The sequence below is a fragment of the Schistocerca serialis genome, chromosome 3 (assembly GCF_023864345.2).
Source record: "Schistocerca serialis cubense isolate TAMUIC-IGC-003099 chromosome 3, iqSchSeri2.2, whole genome shotgun sequence".
Taxonomy (NCBI): Eukaryota; Metazoa; Arthropoda; class Insecta; order Orthoptera; family Acrididae; genus Schistocerca; species Schistocerca serialis.
In genome coordinates, this window is record NC_064640.1 from 523,041,997 (window position 1) to 523,061,255 (window position 19,259).

Genomic DNA, 19,259 nt, shown 5'->3' on the forward strand with positions numbered 1-19,259 from the left:
GGTTTGTTGTTCTTACCCATCTGCATTAACTTACATTTTTCCACATTTAGAGCTAGCTGCCAATCATCACACTGACTAGAAATTTTGTTTAAATTGTCTTTTATCTTCCTACAATCATTCAACTTCAACACGTTACCACACACCACAGCATCATCAGCAAACAACCACACATTGCTGCCCACCTTGTCCGCCAAATCATTTGGAAAAAGAGAACAGCAGCAGTCCTATCACACTTTCCCAGGGCACTCCCAATGATACACTTGTTGCTAACGAACATTTGCCATAGAGGACCATGTACTGGGTTCTATTACTTAAGAAGTCTTTGAGCCATTCATGTATCTGGGAACTTATTCCATATGCTCGTACCTTTGTTAACAGCCTACAATGGGGCACCATGTCAAATGCCTTCTGGAAATAAATAAAAATGGCATTTGCCTCTTGCCCTTCATCCACAGTTCGCAGTACATCACTCAAGAAAAGGGCAAGCTGAGTATCGCAAAAGCGATGCTTTCCAAAACCATGCTGATTCGTGGACTTAAGCTACTCAGCCTCAAAGAAGTTTATTATATTTGAACCAAGTGTATCTTCAAGGATTCTGCAGCAAACCGAAGTTAGGGATATTGGTCTGTGATTTTGTGGGTCCACTCTTTTATCCTTCTTATATACTGCAGTCACCTGCACTTTTTTCCAGTCACTTGGGACTTTGTCCTGGGTGAGAGATTTATTGTAAATGCAGGCTAGGTAAGGGGCCAATGCAGTAGAGTATTCTTTGTAAAATTGAAATGGCATTCCATCCGGACCTAGTGAATTATTTGCTTTCAAACCTTTCAGTTGTTTCTCTACACCAGGGATGCTTGCTACTATGTCATCCATGGGACTGAATGGAAGCCTTCAGTAAATCTTTATTACTACCTATCAAATCTACAAGCTGCAACACACTAACTACTGAAAATGTTTCTGATACTAGAAACTTAACTTCAATCCGAGAAGAAGACATAGAAGAAAGTGTGTTTATGGCATCTTGATCAGACCATGAATACCACTGAAAGCACTATTACAAACAAGAACTTAAGATTTATTGTATTGCACCAAGATGAAAACCAAGACTTGCCTAAATAGAAACCAGAGTTCTTTTTGCTAAAGAATGTACACTTGTTTAGACATAACTTCATTTCTTTTTGTTAGGATTTCACACTCACATGAACAGTGGTGTTATTAAAAGTAATTTTTGACAAGGACCAGGAAGGAATTATCAGTTACCTGTGACAGAAACAATCCAAACACTACACTTGCATGATTTAATAAAACTGTCAGGCTGGCTGGACTGTGGTTCTGATCTTTACCAGTATAAGTCTCTTGTTAAGGCAGTATCTGATGTTGCAATATGTACAATGGCTAACCATGAAATAACTATATTAATAATATACAATTACTCCAAGTTACGTGCTCTGTGTAAAGCATGTTATGACGACGAATTTAGCTGTAAAATAGCTCCAACTGGAAGAATATTGTAATATAAATGCAGTACAGTTGTACTGCCAAAATGCATACACAAATGAAACACACAATTTTTCATAACAAGTAATTGTACTTTTGAATTTGTAACAGATGATCACGAGTTTTGTTTCTGATTTAAAATACAAACAAAAAACACAAAACCACTTACAGCAGGTGACAGTAAAGGGAGTTTAATAAGGCCTAGTAGTCTGCTGACATCTTTCTTCCTCGTTTCTTCATCATGTGCAATCCAGGTCATGAGTGCCTGTAACAGAAGAAACAGTGCAAATTTCGAAAGAAAACAAGGGAGAACAGGTACAATTAAAATGATCTGCTAGTATGTTTTAAACAATATTACTGAACAACTTTTGTCAACATAGATATTTTGTTTGCATTAGGTTCATGATGAGTTCTATAGCCACCACGTATTTTAAAAAATACAGGGTGAAGCGAAATTCGTGCACTCGGGCATCGCAGCCCAACTCCTCATGTGCCAACGATAAAAAAATATCTCTCTGAAAATTTTGTACAGTGAGTACATCAGCAGAAAAAGGACATTAAAGAGTGGCAATCTGGCAACACTGTAATCAAATGTATGGTAAACATCTCTGTCACCACCTGCAGGAGATCGGGGGTTCGATCCTGGGTTAGGGCGCATTTTTTCATTTGCTAGTTTCATTCTGTATCCTAAATTTACAACATTTTGCAATGCTGAACACAACAAATATTTGTTTAGTCAAATTAGAAATAGACAGTTGAAACAAAGGACCTGTCATAGGACAGAATAACTACAAAAACAATATCAATTTCGAGATGCTAAAGATGATAGCACAGTACAATAACACAACATCTTCCTGTCATTTATACTACACGTAATATGAGCACTCAGATGTCTGACATTAGTAACTAGTGACAATAATAATGTCCATATTAATGATCGCATGACCTTCACAACAGAATATGTTGTCCTCAGAACAACAGATGCTCAAAGCCACCTCCCTGCACGTCCAAACATTGCGCAACCCGCCGGATCTTACAGCTCTGGACCCTTCGCAGCAAAGCTGTGTCCACAGCAACAAGAGCAGGATGAACATGCACCACCAATTCTTCCACATTCTTCGGCGGAGTAGAGTACACGTGCTCCTGCAGGTGTCCCCACAGGAAGAAATCCAGGGGATTTGGGTCAGGAGAACACAGTGGCCATACAACTGGATCTCTATGTCAGTCATTTTCCTGGAAATGTTCTGTCCAAATACTGTCGCACATTAATTCCAGAGTGTGGAGGTGCACCATCATGTTGGAACGATATTCTCTGCCGAACATGTAGTGGAACATCTTCCAATGCGTGAGGCAGATAGTTTGATAGGAATACATGATACCTTCATGCAGGCAACATGTAAAGGCCCAAACACTTGTCGCCCAATATTCCGGCCCAGACGTTGATACCAAAGCGAACTTGATATCCATGATCACAGGTGACTTTCGGGTTAGCCTCACACCAATGGTGGGCATTGTGCAGACTGATGACACCCTCACGAGTGAATGCTGCTTCATCAAACCATATTATGATGTTCACAAAGTCATTGTTGGCTTCCTGTTGTTGTTGGAACCATTCATTCACAGAATTGTATCTGCTGATGGTGATCTTCAGGATGCAGGCGTTGCGTGAAAGCATAATGATAGGGGTGCAGCCCATGCTCGTGCACAACGTTAACGACCGTGTGTTGTGAGACACGCAGCTGCCTTCCTACGCTGCATTGGATTCTGTCACAGGCATGTTACTTCGCTCGCAACTAGTCCCTGTCAGGAGGACAGCGCATACAGTATAAACACACCGCCAGTCCTGCGAGCTGTTCCACCTAACACGCATTACACCTTTGACAAATATTACTCTGCATGATTCATCCCGACACCGCTAATTGTGAAATGTTCGATTTCAAATTACGCTGTTTCCCTAACAGTAGCAGATGTGATTTTTCCACAATTGCATCGATATAATAATAATAGTAATAATAATAATAATAATAATAATAATAATAATAATACGTTCCTACATACAAGTATACACCACAAAATGTACTGGAGAATGATGAATACAAATTATACTGGAACAGAACCATTATAACAGATAAAACAACGCCACATAACAAACCTGACATCATACTCACCAATAAAAAGAAGAAATTAACACAACTAATCGAAATATCCATACCCAATACAACAAATATACAAAAGAAAACAGGAGAAAAAATTGAAAAATACATCCAACTGGCTGAGGAAGTCAAAGACATGTGGCATCAGGATAAAGTTGACATCATACCAATTATACTATCAACTACAGGAGTCATACCACACAATATCCACCAGTACATCAATGCAATACAGCTACATCCAAACATATAAATACAACTACAGAAATCCGTAATTATTGATACATGTTCAATTACCCAAAAGTTCCTAAATGCAATGTAACATATACCGTACAGTTAAAAGGAAGTGACACTTGATCAAGGTCCGCGTCACTCCATTTTTAACCGGACTTAATGTCTGAGAAAGTGAAGGAAATAATAATAATACATTAAGATACATACTAAACAGCATGCGGTTACCAGACTCAATGTTGAAAGGTATAATTAGTGGGACCATGGTGGTAACACACAAATAGTAACCAAGTTTCGACATGAGTCACAAAGCACGTTCCCAGTCCTACTGGTAACTTAAGGCACTACAAAATGTAATGGACCTGAATGAGGCAAGAATAATAATTGGTACTAATCTATGGGACCATTGGAGAAGGGTACAAGGAATACAAGTTTCACATCTAGTAGATGAAGTGGTGTGAATAAATTCACACCACCACGTGGAATGTGCTTCTTTCAAAGCTGACCAATCTTACATTTCTACGATTGTAGTATGCAAGTGCAGATGTTTTCTTGAGGGCCAACTGCAATCGTCATTGACGATTAAGATGCCAGATACCGTACCACCTGGACTACATTTACCAAATAAAAAACATATACCTCAACCCAGGATCGAACCATCGATCTCCTGCATGTTAACTCAAAACTCTATCCACTGCACCAACTGTACATCAGATGTACTGACAGAGATAGTTACCATACACGGGGTTACAGGGTTGCCAGATTGCCATTCTTTAACGTCCTTTTTCTGCGGATGTACTCGGCTGACGAAATTTTGTGAGCAACATTTTTTATCGCTGGTATGTGAGGAATCACGCTGCGAAGCCCGAGTGCACGAACTTTGCTTCACCCTGTACAGCTATGTCATTTGCACAATTTCCAGGATTTAAACCCAGGTATCTGCCTATTTTAGGCATTGATCCTACAATTGACAGATATCAAAGTTTTTTCCACTCCCTCCAAAAGCTTCAACCTGTTATTACTTCTCTGCTTCCTGCAGACTATTGTAACATAGATGAAGGTTAGAGTTTAAAGTATTGTTGACATTATGGTCACAATGCCACCACACCAGTTTTTGGGTATAAACTTGTGAATGTGCAGCAGAAATCTCCAATGTAAAACTCAGCTGGTAATAAAGGGGGTAGACAAAAATATGGAAATATAGTTCAGTGCAGGTCATGTACAGGTTTCAGTGAATCTTATACCATTCTTCCTGCAAAACAGTGCCAAGTTCAGGTAATAATGATGGAGGTGGATAGCAATCGTGCACCCTTCTCTCCAAAGCAGGCCACAAAGGCTTAATAATATTGAGATCTGGTAACTGTGGCAGTCAGGGCAGATGCAACAATTCATCCATCTGCTCACCAAGCCAGTCCTGGACAATGCAAGTTGTGTGAGCAGGAGCCGTGTCATCTTCAAACACAGCAGCTCCATTAGGGAACAAACATTGTACCATGAGTTAGATCTGATCAGCCAAAATTGTCATATAACCCTGGCTTTAATATGACCTTGCAGAGTAACCATGGAGTAAATGGAATACCACAATATGGCTGTCCAAATCACCACCAAACCCACTCAATGTTTCACTCTTGGGATATAAACTTGACCATATATGAGCATCAATAATTTGACAATGTTCAAATGCACTAAGCTCTGATATAATGCACTCACAACTACACAGAACACAGTTATGACAACAAGTAACACTCTGAACATACTGAGGACATTACACTGTTCCCATTTGTGGTCAAATACAAGAATGCACCTGTGGGCTTCACCAGAATCAGCATTTATGTTCAAGCATGCATTTCTCACAGTGTTTCCATATTTCTGTCCAACTCCTGCAACTGATGTTTATTAGCTGAAATATAGTGCCAAGAGGTTGATGTTATCTGGCTGCAATCCCAAAACCTCATGGCATACTCATTACATTCAGGAATCTTCAACAATAACATCAAAAGATCTGTCTGTCTGACATGACTATGTAGGCACACAACTGTATTAATTGAAAGTACACCAATTTTTCTATCATATGGTTGTACTGTGCCCAGAAAATAATATGAAGCACCCAGAAGATACAGTCAGATTTCCGCGTAACACACAGACACCATTGGTGTGTTTGTTAATAATTATGAGTGCCAACTCCCTGTGACATGTAGATTGCCCACCATAGTGCATTAGTGTCATTGATGTTTAGTGTTGTTACCAGGCACAGTTCTCTGTGCCCGCCTTCAGTTGAGGCAGCTTCTTTTGTAATGGTGGTTTCCGACATCATTGTTATAGCATCACCGAAAGTTACACATCATAATTAAAAAGCAACTTAATTCAAATTATCTTTTGTATAATTTAAGGTTACACAGAAGACCAATTTTATTTAAGATTCAGTGCAGCAAAATAAAATCACAGTCCCTCACTGAATGTCAATTACATTCACATGTAAGTCTTGTTTATAATATATCAATTGGACAGGGTTGACACGAAAACAGACTTGCTGAACACGCTACAAAAAAAAATTGCAAAAAAAATACCTGAATTTCTATAAATGTTAGAAATATTAGGCATAATTCCTAGAAGGGAAATCAAAACTAAAAACTTCAATCATAGTAAGTAAAATGAAACAAATAATTTCAACCAATTTTATGATGTAGCTGACAGTTTTGGTTACATAAGGACCAACATGTATTAAGTATAAATATAGGTTACGATGAACAAAGAGCTTTCTGTCTGAAGCAACTGATTAGCCATAAACTGAGTGCTCAAGATCCATCACAGATTAAAGAAAAGAGTGGAGAATTCAACAGAACTATATATCACAGCATCATTTCTTGATAAATAAAGATTACCATCACATCTATTTGACAGGAAAATATCAGTGCCTAGTTCAGTAAATGTAGTGTGGTTTTAACATTTCACTTAATTGATGTGTCCGGCTGCCTCCACCAGAAGTATATTGTCTCCCAGCCTCTATACTTATTTTTGCGATCTTTTTAAGTCTCTCTTATTCTTTATTAAGAATTTTTTAAATGAATCCTCAGGCCTTTTAGTAACAATAAACAACATCAATGGACAAAATATTAATCACTCTCTTAAAAGAGCACAATGGTCACTAGATGGTGTAGAACTGGTACCAGACAATCATGTGACCCTCCACCATGACAGTGAAACAGTGTGTATGAGCGAATCAGTTGTACAGAATCAGCAAAGTATAACAGGTTGATATGGAGGTATCATGTCTGAATGGGCCCATGACCACATTGCAAATGAAGTTGCTGGATGTGTTGATGTATCAACATGGACTGTCCCATGTGTCAACAGGAAATTGTTTACCAGTTGCAACTATGAAACATGCCACAAGAACAGTGGGCATAAAGAAAGATTCCAATTAACAGGAACTGCAAATGAGCATCATGTCATATTAATGACAATTAGTTTCAAATCAGACAGTAATTGATGCTGTTAGCAATTAGCGAATGAAGATTCACTTCAACCAGTTTTTTAGTAAATATTTAAAATGGAACTGCATGGAAAGGTTGTTTGGAGAATGGTACCTCGTAAAAGGTAACTGCTTACACTAAGATGTAAAGCCACAATGATACCAAACAATGTAGAAACTCAACAGTAGCTGACTGGAGACAAACAGTGTGGTTCTACAAGTCACAATTTTTCCGCTGTTGAAATGATGCAAAGGGTCAAGTACACCGCCAGCCCAACTGAGACATTTAACCTGCAGTGTGTAAGTGTGTAGTTTAGGCCAGAGGTGGTTCTGTAATTTTGTGGGGGTGTTTTTCGTAACACTACTTGGTCCCACTTATGCATGTTTCTGAGAACAAGAGTCAAAATGTCTATTTAAACACTGTTTGTGACCAAATATTGCCCTTCCTTTTAACTCTTCATGGTGAGAGTACTGTGAACTCAACATTCTTGGTTTGACGAACATTCACGTAACCAATCCCTATCACACCTCAACTGCCCTGCTACTTAACCAGGTCTTAATCGCATAGAAAACTTCTGGTACCATTTAGAACAGTGGGTGAAATGTAGAAATTGACATCCCTGCAATTTGGCAGCTCTATGTGGTATAATCATCAACATTTGGTTTCAGCTGGATATGGCATAACTGAATAAACTTGTTGATGCTCTTCCTTGCCAAATTGAGCTTATTACAAAGGCTAGAGGTAACATTACATTGTATTACCATGATGTTACCTCGGGGTGAGGGAGACTTAAATGTTTTGTCTGACATGCTTACTTTATTCAGCACAAGATGTTACCAATATTACATCAATCAGATTTTCATTACTCTCCTTAGGACTAGCTACACAAGGTCTCCCATTTCTTTTGATGTCATTGCAGTCCAATGGTCCACTGGGATGTTTTTGTTTTCAATATCAATAGACATCCCAAGAAAATCTGTGAAAGCATTCTGCTGCAACTTCTTCATAATCTTTGTGGTGGCATGACAACCAACAAATTGTCTACCTAAATCAATGGCCACGAATGAAGTTCACCACACAGAGGCAATGTCACTGGATCCAACATGCTCAACTTCAATGACTATTTTACAACTCACATCTGGATCCCCCCCAATAGCAGATACTCTGGATTGGATGATTGGGAAATGTCTTTACTACATGTCCTTGACAATTCTTCTGGTCTTCAGACAAAATAATATTCAATGAATTCAAGAAAAAACTTGCATAATGTGTACCTTTGGCGATGGCTTAAGTATATGTCAACTTACATTGAAAACATTTTCTTCACATGGTACATTCAAGTCGTCTGACTTAAGTAATTTTTCCACTTCATCGGCAGACAACTTTGTGAATTCCTCTCTGTTTATAACTTCCATGAAGTGTTCCTGGAAAAAATTTTATTTCAGTAATGCAGTTCATTACGTTTATGATGATTAATGATTAACAAAGCAATTAATACCATGAGACGACAAGAACAATTTACAAATGAACAGTTTAAATTAAATCAGCCAGAAAAATTATCTGTACTGTATGACTTACATCTAATCATCAGATACTACCTTCATATTTTGTAAGTGTTTTGCAAATCTTCATGTACCGAGCCATTTAATTTAGGTTATCAATTTGTCGGTGCCATTTTAAGTAAAATAAAGCAGAGCCAGATTACACAAGTACAAAGGTTCCTCCATGGGATGAAACTAAAGACCGTGTCATTTCTTGAGGCTAGGCAATTTACTGACCGACTACAGAACAGATGAAGGATGTGTAGGAAGAATGTCACAAAAATTATGGGCAAACTGCAAACTGAAGAAAGCACAGCACATTTAAATTAATGATATCACACAACCATGTGGGATCTAACAAATTTTGGGATAGCATATTTATACATCCTCCTCTCTCACATATGGATTGTCATTTTTATTCCACCAGGGAGAAGTATTATTATATTAAAATTAAATAACTGCTCAATTATTTTGTCCCCTATTTGATTCATCTGCAGTGAACATAAGTTGATCCCAAGGAGTTCAGATGACTGCATGTGGTCATTAAGACTCTACATCCAATCTCTGCTAATCATTACTTCCAGAATATACAAACAAGGCACTGGGAGAATTTTTACAACAGTAAATAAAGCAGTAATGCCTCCCGAGTCATAAAAATTTAATAATGAACATATAACAGCGGAAGTAATACAGATCATAGCCTGAAATGTCCTCTATATAACACTACCATTCAACATAGTTACCATGCATCTTTATACATTTGCACAATCATTGAATCCAAGCATCAAAACTAGTTTGGAAAAATTCAGTGTTTTGCTCCTTGATCCACAATTTTTAAAACTCAGGTTTTGCTATTCACTGTGAACTCTAATGCGTCTGTCTCCTGGGATCACTTCATCAGCACATCCTCAATTGGCATCTGTGATAGATGTCAGCTGGCCACTGTGCAGTTTGTCTGCAATGTCCATTTCTCCATTAGCAAACAGCTTTGAATTCATGGGTCAAGAAGAAAAACACCCGAATTTTTGCTAACTGGTCTTGATGCCAGATTTCAAACATTTAGTGAAGATATACAAATGTGTGGTGACTATGTTGAAAAATAGTTAGCGTACAGTTCAGGCTATGATCTGATCTATTTTTTCTGTAAGGAAAGTTCTGGCAGAATGTAAGTACTTAAGAATAAAGGAGACCAATCACCAAATACAAGCAGCATTGGGTAGTCAATAGGTAGTGCTGGCTGAACTCATATTGCCGGGATTGCATTTTGGCAGGTGGATTAGTGTGGGGTGGGGTTGTATCAAATGGGATGGGTAGGGGAGGGGCAAATGCCAGGCAGCAAGGGGGTTCGGGCTGGATAGCTAGCAATTTGGAGGGAGGCACCAGGTTTGCTGGCTACAACTGTGGGAGGGAGAGGTGGAAGTTGCACAGGCACTACATGTAATGCATACATGTTGGAGTCAGTGGAGTTCTTTGCAAGATGACAGTGACACGGCTACATGGATTGGGACAGGGTAATGTGGCATGTGAAGGGGAAACTGTTGGGTTGAGGGTGCAGACACAGTGAGTTAACAGAGATTGAGGCCATGAGTGTTATCAGAGTAAAGGATGTGTTATAAGGACAACTCCCATCTATGTAGTTCACAAAAACTGATGATGGAGGGAAGGATCCAGATGGCCTGGCTTATGAATCAGCCATTGAACTTGAGCCTGTCACTCCCAGCTGCAAGTTGTGCCACTAGGTGGTCAACTTTTTTCTTGGCCATAGTTTGTGGTGGTCATTTATTCGGGTAGGCAGCTGGTTGGTTGTTATATCAACATAAAAAAATTATGCAGTGATTGCAGCAGAGTTGTTATACGACAAGACTGCCTTCACAGGTGGCCCTGCCTCTAATGGGGCAGGATAATGCTGTGACAGGACTGGTTTTGGAAGTGCTGTGTAGGTGGATTAGCAGTTCTTGCACCTGGGTTTTCCATAGGGGCATGACCGCTGTGGCAAATGGTTGGGAGTGGGAGTGGCATAGGGTTAGGTCATGACATTGTCTTGGTTGGTTGGGTGCCAGAATACCACTTTAGGAAGGTAGGAAGGATCTTAGATAGGATGTCCCTCATTTTTGGCATGATGGTAGATAGTCAAATCCTTGGCAAAGGATAGCATTTATTCATTCCAGTTCAGTGTGATATTGGGTGACAAAGGACAGTGCACCTTTGTAACTCGATGCTTGAGGGTGGTGGGAGTATTAGGGGTTTGTGAGTATGTTGCATGGAAAACCTGTTCGTGAATAGGTTGGGTTGGGATGGTGAGTGTCTGTGAAGGTCCTCACGAGATCTTCAGCATACTGAGCAAGAAGTTCTTGCCACTGTAAATGCACCATCTACAGGTGGTCTGGGAGCAATTTTTTGGTGTAGAAGAGATGACAGTGGTTCAAATGCGGGTATGTGGGTGCTTAGTGTGTTCAATAAGGACATAGGTATGTATGGAGCCATCACAGAGTTGGAGATCCATGTCTAGTAAGGTGGCTCGTTGGTTTATAGAGAACCAGGAGAAGTGGTTGGGAAGAAGTTGTTGAGGTTTGGGAGGACTGATAATCAAGTGCTTTTGCTCTGAGTCTAGATCATGATGATGTCATCACTGAAACTGAACCAGACAATGGGTTTGTCGTTTCAGGAGGCTAGGTATGTTTCCTCTAGATGGCCCAGAGAAAGGTTGACATAGGAGCATGTCATGGTGGTGCTGCAGATTTGTTAATATAACTTCCACTCAAAGGGAAGTAGTTGGGTTTGATGGTGTACCTGGGAAGATTTTTGAGGATTGAGGTAGTGTGGGTTTGGAGCCTGAAGGATGTTGGCAGAAGTTGTGTTGGATAGTAGAAAGGCCATGGACATGAAGAATGTTGGTCTACTGGGAGGTGGCATCAACAGTAACAAGTAGGAACCCATTAGGTAAAGAGGTGGGGACAGCGGAGAGTCGATAAACAAAATGGTTAGTATTTTTGATGTGGGAGGCTAGGTTTATGGCAAATGGTTTGAGGTGTTATCAACCTGCACGGAAATTTTTTCAGTAGGAGCACACTAACTAGCTAAAATGGGGCATCCCGGATAGTTGGCTTGGGGACTCCGAGGAAGCACACAGAGGGTGGGTGTGCAGGGTGTCACTGGGGTGAGGAGGAAGATGATATCAGGGGAGATGTTCTGGGATGGGCCTAAGGATTTCAGTAGGGATTGGAGGTTATGTTAGATTTCTTGGACGGGATTATTACAGTACAGCTTGCAGGTGGAGGAGTCAGACCATTGGCAGAAGCCTTCAATGAGGTAGTTACTACCACTCATCAAGAAAATGGCATTGCCTTTGTCTGCAAAGAGGATGATTAATCAGGGTCCACCTTGTGATTGTGAATGGCTGTTTTCTCTACTGTTGAGAGGTTGCTGTTTTTTGGGAAGAGACCTGTGAAAGGGTGCCAAGGTCAAGTTGGAGAAACGGAATTCCTGAAAAGTGACCAGGGGGTGGTTAGATGGGAGGAGGAAAGGTCACAGTTGGATTGTGGCATGAAATGAGGGAGGCATGCTTCAATGTTGGGATTAGATTGGCTTTGGTTGGAGGGATTGGTGGCAAAGAAAAGATTGAACTGTAGGGAGCAGGAGAAGAAAAGTAGGTCTTTGACAAGTCCAGCATGGTTAAACTTGGGTGTGAGGCTGGAGGTAAGGCCTTTGGAAAGGACTGATATGTCTGTGGGACTGAGGTTTCTGGTCACAAGGTTGACAACTGTGTTTTAGGTTTGTTTGGGTTCTGGATTTCATGGAGTGTTGGAACAGAGTTTTGGTGGATGTGGCAAATTGAAACAATCAGCTAGGCTGGGTCTGGTTGCTATGAAGGGCTGACGAAAGTTTTCACTGTGGGTAGGATAGGTGTTGATGGGCAGTGGTGCTCCAAAGGGGGAGTGGGATATTGACAGGTTGGAAAATTTATGGAAGTGGTATCCAGAATGCTCTTCCAAGATTTGGAGGGCAAGGGTTTCAATTGTGGATATGTGGTGCATGTAACAAGGATTGCACAGTATAATTTTGGATTTGTCAAAGACCTACAGAGTAAACACCTTCCAGGGATGCTTTTCCTCCAACTTGGCCAAACAATCCTCCTCCAGGTCCCTTCCTATGAACACTTACCTCTCAGCAGAAGAAAGGACAGTCACTCACAACATAATCTCAAAACGGATCTTGACCAATCGACCTCCCTGCAGAAAGAGAGTCCATCACTATCATGATGCATTGCAGTAACTACTGGACACAAGGCTCCCACCATCTGTCTGGCTATTCCACCTACAAGCTCTGTTCGAGTGATCCCATTTCTGAAGGCCAACGTAACCTCCACTCCCTACAGAAATCCTCAGACACATACCAGATCTCTCCCCTGATTACCTCTCACCCACTGTCAACAAGCTGCCCAAAATCCAAAAACCCAATACTCTAGGGTACCCCACTGCAGCTGCTTATTGTGCTCCTGATGCCACCTCCCCATACACCAACATCCTTGATGCCCAGGGCCTTATCATTATCCAACACTACCTCTCCCAATATCCTTCAGATTCCAAACCCACTAACTCACTCAAATAAATCTGTGGCACAGCCATTGGCACCCGAATGACACCTCCTATGTCAACCTTTTTATGAGCCATCTAGAGGAAACATTGCTAGCCTCCCAAAACCACAAACCTCCCGTCTGGTTAAATTTCACTGATGACCTTATCATGATCTGGACTCATGATGGCAAAGACAACCGATCATCACTTCTCCACAACCTCAACACCTTCCCTCCTGTCCACTTCACCTGGTCCTCCGCAAACCAATGTGCCACCTTCCTCAAGGTTGACATCCACCTCTGTCCACATTTAACACACTAACCATCAACAGTACTCGCATTTTGACAGCTGTCACTCCTTGCACACCAAAAAATCACACTCACAGCCTGGCCATCTGTGATGACAAATGCTGCCTTGCTCAGCCATATCCTTACAAGCCCCTAATCCTCCCAGTGCTTTCACGCATCAGCTAAAAAAGTGAACTGTCCTTTGTCACCCAATATCATACTGCAATGGAATGACTAAATCCTATCCTTTGCCAGGGATTTGATTATCTATCATCATGCCTATATATGAGGGACACCCTATCCAAGATCCTTCCTATGCATCCTAAAGTGCTGTTCTGTAACCCACCCAACCTACACAGCATCATGGTCCAACCCTATAACATTCCCACCCCACCCCCAACCATTTGCCACAAGGATCATACCCCTACGGAAGACTAAGGTGCAAGAACTGCCAATCCACCCACACAACACTTCCAAATCCTGTCCTGTCACATGCTTATTCTGCCCCATCAGAGGCAGAGCCACCTGTGAAAGCAGTCTTGTTGTATTTTTTAACTCTGCTGCAATCACTGCATAACTTTTTATGTTGACATGACAACCAACCAGCTGTCTAAAAGAATTAATGGCCATCACCAAACTCTGGCCGAGAACAAAGTTGACCACCACATGACCAACATGCAGCTGAGCATAATGTGCTGAAGTTCAATGGCTGCTTTACAACCCAGGCCATCTGTATCCTTCCCTCCACCACTGGCTTTTCTGAACAGTGCAGATGGGTGTTATCCTTGCAGCACATCCTTCACTCCCATAAGCCTCCTGGCCTCATTCTCCATTAACACAGTGTCTCCACACCCATAACCCAACTGTTTCCATTTACTATGTTCTATCACCCTCTCCCTATCCATGTCTCCATGTCACATTAATTATTCACTTCACCACACCACACCCCAGTACACCTGCTGAAGTGCAATGCCGGCACTCTGTCCAGCTGGCACAATGTAGTGTGCTTGTGCACTTGCTCTAGCTTCACAAAGGATTTATTTCAAAAGCTAGCAAGTTTTCTTCCTCTTTTGCTCATGTGCACACCTGTTGATGACTCAACACTTTTGGTGAGTGGTCTCCTTCACCCTTAAGTATTTAATAAACATTTTTATGATACAGGAGGCATTACTTTTTGTCCACCATTATAGTTTCCTAAATACATTTTTGTAACAGATTCATGATGTTTCTAATTCATGGGCCATATAACACTGCATGGTGTTTCAAGAAGATTCATTTGATTTCACACGATTCTACCTTTTACAGGAGTGGACACACCAACTTAGGGTAAATTTTAATGTACATACTGAAACTAAATGTTTACCTTGGCTGCAGTGTCAAGTGGGTGGTTTATATGGTTGTCAGTAGCAGCAACATAGTCAGAAGGAGCAGATAGCTAGCTTCCTTTGCCAATTATACAGTGGGTATGTTGGACACCCACCTTTTACACTATTGCAAGAACAAGTTGAAATTTTTATTTTTCAACAGGATTGAGAACCACTGACACTGCATGTAAGAACATTTCCCAATAATGAGCTGCCTCAGTGATGGATCAGCCATAAGCAATGTGCGGTTCTCACATTGCACCACTGCCTGTCTTAAGAGTGCCTAATCTCATGGCCTTTATTTTCTTTGATGGGGTTTGTGAAAGACCAGATCTATGTGCCTTCTATTAAAACAATTTCGTGTGAAATGCAATGCCATATAGCAACAGCAATGAACACAGTAACTTTAGACATGTTGACAAAAGTATATAACAAATCTGACTAGTGTCTGGATGTTTATCATGCATCCAGTGGAGGGTAGAATGAGTTTTTGTTAAAAATAAATGAAAACTCTGATTCAAAACTTTAATGTAAAAGGTACATCAGTGCTGTATGTGCACACATTTAAATGATGTATCCTTGTAAAATCAGATAGTTCTTTTAAAAATAAAAACTGTAACCCTATTCTTAACTTAAAATACCCTAGTCTTAATTTAAAATTCTTGCCAAGTTTCTACTTCATTTGTGTAGACAACAATACAACACAATATAATACCAATAAGTCCATTTTGGTAGCATACACAAGTTACAAGTTATTTTTCCATCTGCTTTGAAAGAATTTTGATGCAATAACAGATAGAATTTAATTAACAACTTCCACATTGTGAATGCTTGTCCCATTTCAGATCATTTTGGACTCATATTCCAAGGAATTTTGTGATCTGCATGTTTCCAAGGTTTTTACCAAATAGATTTACAGTTAGTACTACAAGGTGGTTGCCCTCTATTGTTTGTAATTGTGTTATAACAGGTTTTATGTATTTAATATAAGATTACTTGCAGAAAACCACTTTTCAATGTGTGGAGTACACTTCTCTGCTTCATTCCAGAAATCTTAGCATACCTTCCTTTTATCAGTAGACTGGTGTCCTCCACAAATTTAACATATTTATGGTAACAGCTGGGCAAGTCTACATCATTTAAAGAAGTGGAAAAAGTATAGGCCATAATTTTGTTCTTTGAAAGAGTAGAGGGTTATGCTACTCCCCTCTTGGTATACAAGTTCATCTATCTGTTTCCTTTTCTGTTGATACAAGTTCACCAACTGATGTATGGGTTACCTCCTAGTTTGCTCAACAAGATAAAGTGACAAAACACATAAAAAAACTCTTGAAATATCAAGGATTTTGTTCTGCATCTTATAGGTTTCTTCAGAAAGGCAAAAAGATCAGTTTGAGCGAGTTTGCTTTTACAGATAAATGCTAGTTGCTTGAAAAGAAATGATTGTTTTCTATGAAATTCACAGGTCTTTTATAGAAGATTTTTTCAAGCTCTTTAGAAAAACCTGTCAGCAGTGATAATGGTCTACAGTTTGACTGCTCGTAAAAAAAAAAAAAAAATAAAAATAAAAAAAAAGAAAGAAAGAAAGAAAAAGTGGAGGGCCCAGAAAATCACTGAAAGACACAGACATGTAGCATACATGTATGAGACAATGTTAGCAGCACCTGCCAGAGTTCGAAAGGGGCCTCATCGTGCATCTCCATTTGGTCAGCTGGTTGAATTGTGCAGTATCCAGATTTGATGGGCATTCTGATGCGGCAATAGCCCATTGTTCAATTGCATGGGAACATGAGGACATGTCAAGTTGTCAATGTTCCTGTCGACCACATTTGACCACCACAAGGGAGGATTGCCGGTTGTGCACCAAGCACATAGTAATGCCTTCACATCTGCAACTGCCATCCAAAAACAGGTAATGGACTCAATGCAATGTTCTGTGTCATCCCACACCATTAGTCAGAGAGTGGCAGCAGCCAAACTAGGGAATTACCATTCCATGAATACACTGCCATTAACACCACTGGGACAATTGGCACAGACTGCCGATTACTGATGCCACAGAGTATTCAGTGATAAGTAATGGTTCTGCACTTCCCTGGCTAACTTGTTGGCGAGTATGGTGTAGACCTGAGGAGAGGCTCCATTCTTCCAACGTTTTGGAGAGGCACAGAAGTGTTACTCTTGGCCAGAGACATACCAAGGAATTCCTGTGTCCCTGGCAACGTTGCAAAAGCTGCCATCCCCTCCAAATCCCCACCTTCCCAAAACTGCCTTCTAAATTGTTTTAAAGTAGATTTAGCAAATATTTTAATTTTGTTAGTAGGTTTAATGAAAATGGAGCAATACTACTAAATGTTTGTTAAATAATGATGATGATGATGATGATGATTGGAGCGTGGGGCGCTCAACTGCGTGGTCATCAGCACCCGTACAAAGTCCAAATTTTTTTCACAGTCCAATCGAGCCATTGTCACGGATGATGATGATGATGATGATGACAACACAGACACCCAGTCCCCAGGCACAGAAAATCCCCAACCCAGTCGGGAATCACACCTGGAACCCTGTGATCCGCAGGCAGCAACGCTAGCCACTAGACCACGAGCTGTGGACTTAGTTAACTGAACTATGTGGATGAAAAAAATTGTACACAAAAAATTAAATGCGTCATAGTAGCAAATAAATTAGCAATGACATAAATTTCGTAAAAAAACTGAAAATAAAACAAAATTTAACTTTAAGTTTATGACACCTAGTGTACATTGGTTTTAGTACCATGTATAATAAAGAACAGATACCATTTGTTTCTGATAAATTGTTAATCAGAAATAAAAGAAAAAGGGCTATAATTATGAGCTGAGAACATATCCCATTCCAGGTATTGTATTTTACTACAATTTTCTTTGCATTTCCTTGCTCTGAGCATAGCTGGTTACATCACTGAAGTTAAGTTTTGTTACCATGTAATATTTTATCGACAAGATAGCTAAATTTGACAGTCTGCTTTGACCCATACTTGACCATAATTATATTTTGTCATCTTTAATTTGTTGAAGCTGTGTTTACAAGATTAATAGAGTATACATGTGTATGGACAAAATGACTAAAAATTATTTCTCAGCCATGAAGGCTTATTCTTGAATTTGTTACAGTACCCATTCACCAACCTTTTGGATTCAACAACACTGTAGCAAAGTGGAATGACATTTTAACAACGGTGTACGTTTCTATTCGCGGGCTCAGCAAAAGACTGCTTCTCATAAGTGAAAGGGGTAGCAGAATGCACATAACCCTCCCAGTTAATTCTTAAACTGTCCTTAATTTTTTCCCCCTTGGGTCAGTATTTATGCCCCCCTGTGCCAGCACCCCTGGTGGAGGCCTACCTCACCAAGGCCTGCTCCTAGGGTCATGGTGTAGGGAGCCATCAGGTATGGCTTCAGGTCATGGTTGGTAGTAATTGAGGGAACTCTGAAGGGAAAACAATACATCATGGACATCCTGCCGCTCCATTTGTTACCCCTCATGCAACAGTATAGTGGTGCCATTTTTCATCATGACATTGCATCTCCACGCCTGGCACATGTGCCTGTTAACTTTCTGCATGATGTCGAGGTATTCCTGTAGCCAGCAAGCTATCCATATATGTCCCTATTAGAAATGTATGAGGCCAGCTTGTACCATAAGTGTTTCCCGGCCAGGCCAGACCAGACCAGAGGGAGTGTAACCTCAATCTGACAAGTGGGCTTATTTTGTATAGTTCTTCGTTAATTTGATTTTGTTTGTCACTAAAAGAACATCAGGAATCCTGTGTGTGTGTGTGTGTGTGTGTGTGTGTGTGTGTGTGTGTGTTTTTCAACAGTACCGCTTCACTGATCATCTATTACAAAATCTACATTACAGTAAGGCACAACTTGTGCAGTAAGAAGCACTATGGCATAAACATGCCATTGGTGTGCACTTAGAGGAATAAGATGGACACATTTCAAGGAATGAGCCAGTAGATTATTCCAATACACTGAATAACACCTTGAGAGATGGAAAAAAACCTCTAATGTTGACAAGAAGTTTTTAAAGCCTGGTCCCACAAAGAATTACACACACACACACACACACACACACACACACACACACACACACACAGA

At 40.3% G+C, this 19,259-nt stretch overlaps 1 protein-coding gene across 3 annotated transcripts in view; it reads right to left on the reverse strand.

The window, feature by feature from the left end:
* Positions 1–19,259, reverse strand: part of LOC126470399 (kelch-like protein 5) — a 288,827-nt gene that overhangs the window by 57,915 nt on the left and 211,653 nt on the right. For all 3 annotated transcript variants that reach the window (XM_050098244.1, XM_050098245.1, XM_050098246.1), the window contains 2 exons: positions 8,659–8,775; positions 1,667–1,762 (listed from right to left, as the gene is read on the reverse strand). In XM_050098244.1, coding sequence (XP_049954201.1) covers positions 1,667–1,762; positions 8,659–8,775 — 213 coding nt within the window. The remainder of the gene's footprint in view (positions 1–1,666; positions 1,763–8,658; positions 8,776–19,259) is intronic.